The following is an 11,179-nucleotide window of genomic DNA, read 5'->3' on the forward strand; positions in this document are numbered from 1 at the left end:
TTTTCTTTACATAGAAGGATTAGTATTGTAAGTTTAGTTATAAGAGTTGGTGTTCTACTTTCTGTTATGGTTTTCCATGTTCTTGTTTTGTCACTTGATTATTTTGTTTGAATCATTGAGCAGTATATTGTAATTCATATATACTGTCTGCTCACAATATTAGCATAGTGAATAGAATTAATCTTAATAATTAGTGTAGTTCATATACTGTTTTTTCTCTGTTCTTTTCAGTGCTGTTTATTTTGTTCTGTTTTTTTCCTCTTTTCTCCCCCTCAAGTTTTTGTTTTATCTGTGTGTATTTAAAAATCTCATTTCTTTTTTGATTTCTCTTGTTGTGTTCATAATATCACATAGTAAATTAGGATTGGTTTTATTGATTAGTACAGTGAAGTTCATATACAGTTTTTTGTCTATTTATTCTTTAAGAGCTTTAATTTTTAAAATTTTTTATTGTTAGTTTTCCTCCCCAACTAAATTTTTTTCTTTTTATCTCTGTGTATTTAATTTAAATATCTTTTCTTTTTCTCTTTTTCTTGTTATATTAGTAATATGCGTATAGTGAATAGAATTAGTCTGTAGTATAGTAAATGTAGTGTTACCTGTTAGTAGTATTAGCATATTGACTTATTCCTTTGTTTCTCATTGGATTGCCAGGTCACCGTAGGTGCTGTAGGAGACTAGCCAGTGTTACTCCCAGTACACTAGATACAAAGATACCTCCACAATGAGTGGTGACAGATCCTCCCACACAGAGGAGGAGGTGTTCCGGGGATATGAGGTCCTCAGAACACTTGGCAAGGGCAGCTTCGGCAAGGTGAAGCTGGCCCGCCATATGGAGAGTGGGACCATGTTGGCTGTGAAGATCATTGCCAGAGGGCACGGGGATTCCTCTGAATCCCCACAGGCAAGGGTAGAAGCAGAGATTATGAATTCTCTGCATCACCCTCACATTGTGCAGCTAATGCAGGTAGACTACACTGCAGAAAAAGCCTACCTGTTCATGGAGTATATTAGCGTGGGGGACCTTGGAAAGTTAGTGGCGGTGCGTGGCCACCTTGAGGAAGGAGAAGCGTGTTACTATTTCAGTCAGACCCTAGAAGTAGTGGAATACTGCCATAAGCAGCACATTGTCCACAGAGATATAAAATTAGAAAATCTCCTTGTGGACAGAAACATGTGCATTAAACTAACTGACTTTGGCTTAAGCAAGAGGCTGACTGAAGGCCAACAACTCAATTCATTGTGTGGCAGCTTCGAATACTGTGCCCCGGAAGAATTCCTAGGTAAGGAATTCGACGGGTACAAGGCTGATGTGTGGAGCCTGGGTGTGCTCCTATACACCATGGTGAAAGGGTGGCTGCCCTTTGAAGGGGACAGCTTTGTGTGCCTGAAGGAAGCCATCCTGGCTGGCTCTTACGTAATCCCCTCCTCTATAAGCGGAGAACTGGAGCAGCTGCTGGACTGGCTGATGACCTGTGACCCTGCTAAGAGGCCCACGGTGGCAGATGCTATGGGCCACAAGTGGCTCCGCATGGAGCAGAAAGGGCCCAAACTGAGTGAAGATGCAGCCGAACAGTCTCTGAGTTCAACCGAGGACGAGGACATCAGTGGAAGTGTGGAGAGCCTGAGCTCTCAGGAGGGCCTCAAAGAACAGGACGGCCCCCTGTGGGGACAAGCCCAGCTAAAGGCTTCCCTCAGAGGAGGAGGAAGTGAAATGTACATGGGGCTCCCAGGTCCTTTGCATGTTACTGAAGGTCCGAAATACCGCTCAGGCCTCCTCTTCCAGCTGGGCCGTGAGGAGGAGGATGGCTGCTGGTGCCCTGCTCTGAGCTGGGGGAAATCCCAGGAGGGCTTCAGTGGAGCAGCAAGACCTGAGCTCACTGAAGTGGAGCTTCTAGCATCTCCGGAGGATGCTGAGGCCCAAAACTACCTGGTGGAGCTGGGCTTTCAGCTGAGCCATAAAGCAGCCTCCCTGACACCTAGTCTGCAAGCCAGCGCCATGTCCCCAGTGCTGCCCGAAGGTGACCAGTCGTCAGGGCTAAATGCCTGCCATGGAGCCCGCAGGATGGACGGTTCCCCACCTGGCATGATGATGATCCACACTCCTCACCCAGTCCTCAGGTACAACAGTGCTGTGTCCTCTGTGTCCACTCTCAGCACCAGCAACAGTGAGGACCGCAGGTCAGAGAGTCCCCACCCTGTCATAAGGAGGAGGACCTACATTCCTGGGCCAGTCCTCAGCTACAACAGCTCCTTGTCCTCCATAGCCACTATCAGCTCCAGCAGCAGTAAGGGCTACTTAGCAGACAGGAGCTGTTCCCAGGGAGTGGCAGAGAACGAGAGCCTCCCAGAAAACCAACAGGATGAGGAGGCGGGGACCTCGCCTGTTAAAGCTGCCAAGAGCAAGGGCCGCCGGGGGATCTGCAGGAGGATCGTGAACTGCCTTCTGCGGGTGTGCTGTATCCTGCCAGACCCAGAGGAAGACCTCTGAATTCAGAGGAGAAAGGTGGCCCCATAGCTTCATGCACTGGAAATGCCCAAGAGGAAGTTATGATCCCTGTCTGGGAGGAGGGATTGTGGGGAGGCAGTAAGAAATAACAGGCAGGGAGTGAAGGCAATGGGTCTCATAGGAGGAACTAGGATCAGGCGTCAGACCAGACCACACCACCAGGTCCTGTGTCTCATGTGCTTAGCAGCTGATCAGGTGAGCAAAACCTCATTTCAGTGTCAGGTCAGTACATTTCTCGGTTGTCACATGGTTCAAGTAGTCAGCAGAATAACACTTTTATTGGTTAGCATCCATGACCATTTGCTAGCCATCAGAAAAACAGACACCTGACATTGAAACGCTGTAGGGAATGCATCCATTTATAAGGACTTACTATAGAAGCTCCTTTAGAAGAGGCATAACATACTGGGGCACAGTGCCAGCCTCAGGTGCCTTTCTCTATCTGGATTCTGAGGACAGAGCCACACTGTGTGCATTCAGCAGAACTTACAGAACCATATGCATAAACATCTCCCCAATCTATAAAAAGTAGAAAAAGGAACAAAGAGACCAGGCCCTGGGACTTCCAAGAGCTGTACAAACCCTGCCTTCACGTCTACAAGGTGTGTGCAGCACAGGGCAAGTAACTCCCATATTCTGAGCCCTGGTTACCACTAAAAAAGTTGGGGAGAAGGCTCTGAAAAGTCCTTGTGACAGTTAGTTACTGGATGTTTGGGATGGAGTTTCTGGGATGACAAATCCAGCCATGTGCTTGCTCAGGGAAACCCTGCTTGGATGCATCCATCCCCAGGTACGTGTGGATGATAAGCCTTCCTTCTAGCATGAATGTACTGGGCTCTCAGGTTATACTCAAATAGTCCCCCATCCTGTTTTGGGATGTGTGCAGGGGCCACTGGCTGCTTGGGGGATGATTGGCAGCTGCTGGCCCCAGTGGCCCATTTAGGTATGTGATGTCTGGGGTCACTGTCAAGTCCAGCCTAGTATTGGCAGCTATAGTCAAATTGAGTAACTTTGGTCTACATTGATAGATATTGGGGGGATTCTCTTACCTTTTAAATTATGCTAATAATACAAAACACAAATGTTACTCTTTTAACCCTTTTTAAGTATGCAGTAGTGGCATGAAGAGCATTCACATCACCACCACTCCTCTCCTACACATGAAACACTCCCCATCCCCCTCCCCAGCCTCTGGCACCCCCAGGTCTACTCCTGTCTCAATGAATAGGACAACTCTGTCTCAAGTATTATGCAGTATTTGCTCTCTTTAAAATTTCATTATATTTGCTCTTTGAGAGGCAGAGAGACAGGCAGAGCTCCCATCAGCTGGTTCACTCCTTGCAGGCCTGTAATGCCAAGTACTGGACTGGGCTGAAGCCAGGAGCTGGGAGCTCAATTCAGGCCTCTCATGTGCATGGAATGAACCCAATCTCATGAGCCATCAGCTGCTACTTCCCTGTCTGCAACAGAAGAAAGTTGGAGTCAGGAGCCAGAGCTGAGAGTGAAACCCAGTAACTCTGACAGGGTACACAGGCATCTTAACTGCCTGCCCTTGGTGTTTGTCTTTCTGTGGCTGCCTTGTATTATCCAGTCCTCAGGGTTCATGCCTGCAGTAGCAAGTGTCAGAATATCCTGCCTTTAAAAGGCTGAATAATACTCCGTGGTTCAGTTGGACCACATTGTTTTCCCACACTCACTTTCTTTTGATGGTCCCATGGGTTGTTGGCATATTGGGGTAATGTGAATAATGCTGCTGTGAACATGGGTACAAATTACTCCTTGAGACCCTGTCTTCAATTCTTTTATTATGTATGTACTCATGTATTTGAAAGACACCGTGACTGAGAGAGAGCTCTGCCTCACTCCCCAGATGGCCACAGCAGTGAAGGCAGGCCAGGATAAAGCCAGGAGCCCTGCGCTCCATCTAGGTCTCCCACATAGTTGACAGAGGCCCAAAAACTGGAGCCAAAATCTGTTGCCTTCCCATGAGTATTAGCAGGAAGCTGAATTGAAAGCAAATTAACCAAGACTGGAACCAGACACTCCAGTATGGGATGTGGACCTCCCAAGTGGCAGTTTAATTGGCTGCACCACAACACCCACCCTGTTTCCAATTCTTGGAGTCATATACCTAGATATATATACACCTAGATGTATATATACCTAGATGGACTACTTGATAATTCAATGTTTAAAAATTTGGGTGGCAGTTCTCTTTTGTGGTGTAGCAGGTTAAGTCACCACTTGGAACACCCACACTCCATATTGGAGTCAGTTCATGTTCCAGCTGCTCTACTTCCAATCCAGCTCCCCGCTAATGCATCTGGGAAAGACATGAAGGTTGTCTCAAGTACTTGGGCCCCTGCCACCTACATGGGAAACCCAGAAGAAGTTCCTGCCTCTGGCCTGGCCCAGCTTGTTTGTTCTGGTCATTTGGGAGGTGAAGCAGTAGATGGAGGAGTCTCTCTCTGTCTCTGTCTCTGTCTCTCTCCTCCCACTCCCTGCCACAGACTTTGCCTTTCAAATCAATAAATCTTTTTTTGGTTATAAGGAAATTAAGGAAATAGCTTGATATTTATTTTTAATTTTTAAAAAATATTTATTAATTTGAAAGGCAAATGTACAGAGGCAGAAGCAGAGAGTGAAAGAGAGACAGAGAGAGAGAGAGAGAGAGAGAATCTTCCATCTTCTGCTTCACTCCCCAAATGCTCACAACAGCCATGGCTGGGCCAGGCTGATGCCCAGAACTTGGAGCTCCATCCTGGTCTCCCAAGGGAGTGAAAAGAACTCAAGTATTTGAGCCATCACCTGATGCCTTCCAGGGCACACATGAGCAGGAAGATGGAATGGGAACCTTAACTTAGTCTAGAGTCCAGGCACTTGAATATGGATGCAGACCTCCCAAGTAGTGTTCTAGCTGCTCGGCCCATTTGGCTGTAACAATGTTTAATTATTTGCTGAACTGTATCCCATAGTTTTCTGTTTTATATTTGTTAGGAGCACATCCCAGGTCCTACAAACTCAAGGGTAGGGTGTTGAAAAAGTCATGGGACAAAGCAGGTAGCTAGGTTCAGACCATGGAGCTGGAAGTCACTGAGCCCCTGCCCATGCAGTTCTAGCCTACTTGTCCACCAAACAACCCTTCCTGGGACACATCTCCTTTCCTGTGATCTGAGGGTGAGGGGCCAAGTGAGTAGCCACTTTCCTTCCAACCTAACACACCAGCAACACTGGGAAAAACAAGCTCTTCAGCTGGAGACCAGGACAGAAGGAGGTGCTACCACTCCTATTCCCCTCCCCCAGCTGTTTATGCTGCTGGCCACTCCCCAGTATGCCCATGCATATTTGTTCTTTCACCTTTCTAATAAACTTCCTCATTCTGGGCAGTGTATATGTGCCTGTTCTTAGAATGCCTCTCTAAAAGAAGGCACAGACCTGGAATACACATTCAGCCCCACTTACTCCACTTCTTATGGGTGAGCCAGCCAGGTGTCTGAGAAAGCCCAACAGTGAACTGAAAAGGCAACAGTGGTAAATAAAATTCAATTTGTCTCTGTCTCAGCTGTACTAAGCCTTTACCTCCTTGTGAAAATTCAAAAGTGTCTCCCTCAGCCTCACTGCTCTTGATCTCAGGCATCTGTTAAGATGCAGTTGGGGGCACCTTTTTCCTAAGTTCGTAGCTATAGAGGATGAAAGGTGACTATGAAATGTGTTTGTAAGGAGGATCTGGACAGAGAAACGGGATAAGAGTCAGCCAGTTTGTGGCCATGTGCCCAAAATCTGTGTTTCTAGCTTGTAGTGTTTTTAAAATTCATTCTCGCTGCTGAAAAACCTGGAACTCAGCATTTAGTTTCTACTAGATGCAATACACCTAGCTGAAAAGTTCTGTCTTAAGATTTTGAGTCATGGTGTTTTCCTTATTAAGATGGGCAGTTGGGCCAAGCAACTCACCTTTCGCTAGCAAACGTCTCTTCAGCTGACTGGAGTGGTCCTCAAAACAGGTGTGCAATGTATATGTGCCACACCCCCTGTCAGCAGGTGGTACTTCCTAACAAGGCAGGAGTTCCTCATCAGGAGCCGAGGGAGGGACTTTGCCCAACCATGGAAGCCTCAAGTGTGGCTTCAGTTTTTCAGTGGAAGCTGGAAATGGACCCCACTTGACTTTGGTGGACCCCATAGCTAGTGCAAGCCATGTACCTAGTCAGCAGCACTACAATTTATCTTAACTTTATGCTGGTTTCTGCTGCCCTGGAATACACATCCGGGTACGGGTTTCAATGCTACCTGAGGTCACAAGCTCTAGATATGCTGGTCCTAGCCCCAGAGAATGTTCAGGGCTCAGAAGCTTCAGGGCTTACAAACTCTAGCAGCTGATCTTCAGGCATAGGCTGTGTTATTTTTACAACCCAGGAGCTTTTCCTCCTGGCATGTGGAACAGTGCCCCACTAGAGATCAGTTTCTTACAGAGATGACATCCCATAAGCTCATGTTGGATGCTGGGAAAATGCCCCAATTATACATGCGTTTGCTCCCGAGTGGGTTGGCACCTTTGTGAAAGCAGCAGCACTCTTCAAATGGCCAGCTTATGTAAGGCATGCTCATTCAGACAATTTAACAGGGGCATTGGGCAATGAAGATACCCTTAGATATAAATCAACCCACAGGGAGCCCTGGAGGCAGACTGCTTAAAACTGAAAACCTCAAATTGGGGTATAAAAACTTTGTAATGTATCCAATACAACTAATACAAGGGATCTGAATCACATGTATAAGCGTAACAAGGTTTGTCTTCTCAGGTTCTACAGAAACTTCAGCTGTATATGATTCCTCATTCGTCCCTGTGGACTCACTCCTAAGGGTACAGTTTCAAAAACCTCTAGAAAATTGAGATACCGAGTGGTTTACTGACGGCAGTAGTTACATGAAGTACAGAGTTAAAAGGCAGGTTATGCCATGGTGGGTCTTCCTCAGGTCATACAATCTCAGACATTGCCAACTAGCACTTGATTGCAAAAGGCCAAACTTACTGCTTTAACTAGAGCCTTGCAATGAGGGAAGAGCTAATGAGTTAATATGTATGGGCTCCAGTTTGTTTTCCTTGGGTTCCATGCACATGGAGCAATTTGGAAAGGAAGAGCCCTCCTGACTGCAAAGAACTCCCATTAAATAAGGAGAAGAGATGTTAGCTGTCCTTCAGTAGTACTGGAGTCTTCAGAAAGTGGTTGTCATTCACTGCAGGGGACACAAGAAAGCCTGATAGCCATGCTATTCAGGGAAATGTGCTAGCAGATAAGGCAGCAAAAGTCGCTGCTGCACAGCAGGTTCTAGAAATAGCTTTACTACCTGAGCTTTTTGGTCACTAAATATCCTCACTGCATGAGCCCTGTCATAGAATCATCTCCTCAACCAGGCTACATGAAGGATGCCAGTGGAGGTAGGCATTCAGTCATAAGGCCATGTGCTGAATGGAGGATTGTTAATATATGACTCTCACTGTTTTGGAAGAGGCAGTTTAATGCCAGGAGTTCCTTGGGTATTTGGAGGGTAAAGGCTGCATACTGTCATAAAGACAATACCTCAGCATGTGGTTTAGGTTTTTCTTATCTCCATGCCCCTTGGAGACCTTAGTCATCAAATAAACTAAAAAAGCTAATCATCATATTCTTCAGATAATCCTGGCTAAGCTTTGCCAAGAGACCTCAGAAACATGCCTTAAATTCTTACCTATTGCCCTCAGGATGAAAGTGGCACCTAAGGCTGTTTAACTAAAATGCTCTATAAAAAGGTCGTCTTCACCTCTGACACTCTCTTTGACTCAGGGATACAGGATCAGATAACAGTTTATTATTAATCTTTTTCCTGTACAAGAGGCTAATGGACTGTGGTAATAAAATTCTCACAGTGCCAGGTCCCAAAAGTCATGAATAGCCTGTCCCCGGGAGACCAAGGCTTAAGAGACACTTGGAGCAAAGACTCTTCCTCTGATCCACAGCAGCCGAAATGAAAGGGATCCTACCAGGTGCTCCTCAGCACTCCTACTGAAGTCAAATTCAGGGCATCCCAAGCTGGGTATATTTGTCAAGGATCTCAGTTCTACCTCTTTAGTCTTCACAGGTGCACACAGAGAACAAGTCTGCTCACTCTTGTGAATGCATCGAAGATCTCGAATACATCTTCAAAGGGCAAAAGGGTGAGTAAAATCTTTGCTTTTATCATATCGAACCTGCTACACTTAATGGCACACATGTTTTACCTATCTTTTATTCTCTCAGGAGGCTCTGTTGTGAGGAAAACTCCATAGTTCTTGTAGTATGATAGTAGGAGGTCCTGCTAGGCCATAGAAAACCATTTAAAAATCTGTATATTGTGTGGGCCAAACTAGAGCCTACACTTCAGGCCAGATTGAATGGCAATTGCTTGAGTCCATGGGTGCTCTAAGACAGTCATGGACAACTAGCTAGCCATAAAATGCATACTGGCAAAACCAGGAGCATGTGCAGCGATTAATGGAATCTGTGGCATCTACTCTTAACAGTTGTATATTCACTGAAAAGGATACTACCAGTCTTTATGGCTACACTAGATGGTTTATAATCTGGGCAAACACAATCTATCAATGCCCATGTTTTGGGAAACAGTGGAATATACTCCTCCTATCTTGAAGGGGATTCAACTTGCAATTTATCTTTTTTCCAATTATGTTCATCCTGATTGACAAACTTTTCTGTTTCCAAATTCGACAGCTTCTCAAAATGATGATGACCATGCGGGGCAACAGCGATTGGCCGTGACAGATGAAAATTTCCCAGCTCATGAGATGGATCGATTAGATGAGATAAGGAGAGGTTTCCGAACCCTGGATAGGTAGGGACAACGCCCCTGGCCAGCAGGAAGTAGCTACAGAAGACGGATCATCATCCTTCAGCACCCCCTTAAGATGAAGGGTCGGAAATCTCTGCAGGGGGATGAGATGGGATAAGGCAGGTAGCTAGCTTAGGGCCACAGAGCTGGAAGTCCCAAGTCCCAAGCCCTCGCCCCGTGTAATTCTATCCTACTTGTCCAATGAACTGCCCCTTCCTGGGGCATGTTTCCTTCTGGGTGGGGCACGTGCCATGTGAATAGCCACCACACTTCTACCTGAAAAGCAGCCAGCACTGGAAGAAGTGTGTCCTGCTCTTGGGAGATGGATGCTGAGGTGCTCTCTCTCCACTTCTCCTCTCACATCCGTTTTCTCCTGGCCCACTCCCCACCCACACTCACGTTTCCTTGCTTTATCACCCCTTAAATAAATGTTATCGTTTTGTGTACTGTACATGTTTCTGTGCTTCAAATGCTTATCTCAGTAGAAGGCAAGGATCTGGAATAAAATTAGACTCCACTTCAGGGTTAAGGTTCTGTTTACAACAGAAGGATCCCATATCAGAGGGCCAGTTCAGGTCCTGGCTACTCCACTTTCTATGCAGTTCCCTATTTAAGCACACTCTGGGAAGGTAGCAGGTGATGGCCAAAGAGCTTGGGCCCCTACCATGTGGGAAAGGCAGATGGAATTCTGGGATCTTGGCTTCATCTTGGCCAAGCTTCAGCCATTGTGTCTATGTGGGGAGTGAACTAGTGAATGGAAAATGTGTTTGTGTGTTTGTGTGTGTGTTAGAGAGAGAGAGAGAGAGAGAGAGAGAGAGAGAGAGAGAGACTCTGCCTTTCATATAAAGAACAACAAACATTTTTAGAAAACAGATTGTACCAGGAGGTGGGGATCAGCGTTGGCTATCTAAGAGCCTGCCTTCACAATTCAGGCCATGAATGAACCTAGAATGTTCTGTGTGGCACCTGAAACATGTAAACCATAGAAGCAGGAACAAACTCTATGAACAAGGTGCCCTCCAATAGGTTTTCTACCTAATTTAATGGGAGGAGTGAGGCTCAGTGGTGAAGTGAGTTGACATCGATAAGATGCTACTACCAGGGGAGCAAAATTGAGAACCTGGGCCCTTCTCACTCTAAACACAGGCTTTTTCCTTTGCATTTCCCTTCTCTGATTCTCATTAGAGTGGTGTAAGGGACACACTTGGGGGTGGGCATTTGGCTTAGAGGTTAAGATGCTCCTTGGGACTTCCATGTCCTATATTGGAGTCCTTGGTTTGAATCCTGGCTCTGCCTCCAACCCTAGGTTCCTGCTAGTGCACACCCCAGCAAGCAGCAGATGATGGCTCAACAACGTGGGAGACCAAGATGGAGTTCCAGGATCCTGGGTGTTGCCTGCCATGGCCTGGCTCTTACAGGCATTGGAGATTGAGCCAGCAGTTGGAAGATATCTATGTCTCTCTTTCTTATAGTAATAATAATAATAAATGAATAACATAATAAAAAGCCTAAACCCTGACACTGAGCAGGTGTTGGCAAAAGTTCATTCCAAGAATTTCAGCAAACAGTACAGATACAGGCAATTGCACCTATGCTTACATTGTCATCTCTTCTCAAAACTGGCCTGGAGGCATCTGGGAAATGTCCCAGCTCAGTTAGTGGAGGAAATGAGCACCCAGTTGAGCCTGGAAAAGCCAGCTGGGTGGTTAAAGTGAAGGCAAAGACAGGATGTTGAATCTGCCTCCTCTACTTCCATCACTTGGCATGTCACACATGGTGTGATCACACTGGCCCTGCCAACTCCACAGG

General features: G+C 46.2%; 1 protein-coding gene across 3 annotated transcripts in view; it reads left to right on the forward strand.

The window, feature by feature from the left end:
- Positions 1–9,811, forward strand: part of LOC133754322 (MAP/microtubule affinity-regulating kinase 3-like) — a 134,393-nt gene extending 124,582 nt beyond the window's left edge. For all 3 annotated transcript variants that reach the window (XM_062184782.1, XM_062184781.1, XM_062184783.1), the window contains 2 exons: positions 655–8,699; positions 9,253–9,811. In XM_062184782.1, the coding sequence (XP_062040766.1) occupies positions 725–2,491 (1,767 nt within the window). In that variant the 5' untranslated portion in view covers positions 655–724 and the 3' untranslated portion in view covers positions 2,492–8,699; positions 9,253–9,811. The remainder of the gene's footprint in view (positions 1–654; positions 8,700–9,252) is intronic.
- The last annotated feature ends 1,368 nt before the right edge of the window (positions 9,812–11,179 follow it).

The sequence above is a fragment of the Lepus europaeus genome (genome assembly GCF_033115175.1).
Source record: "Lepus europaeus isolate LE1 chromosome 21 unlocalized genomic scaffold, mLepTim1.pri SUPER_21_unloc_2, whole genome shotgun sequence".
Lineage (NCBI taxonomy): Eukaryota > Metazoa > Chordata > Mammalia > Lagomorpha > Leporidae > Lepus > Lepus europaeus.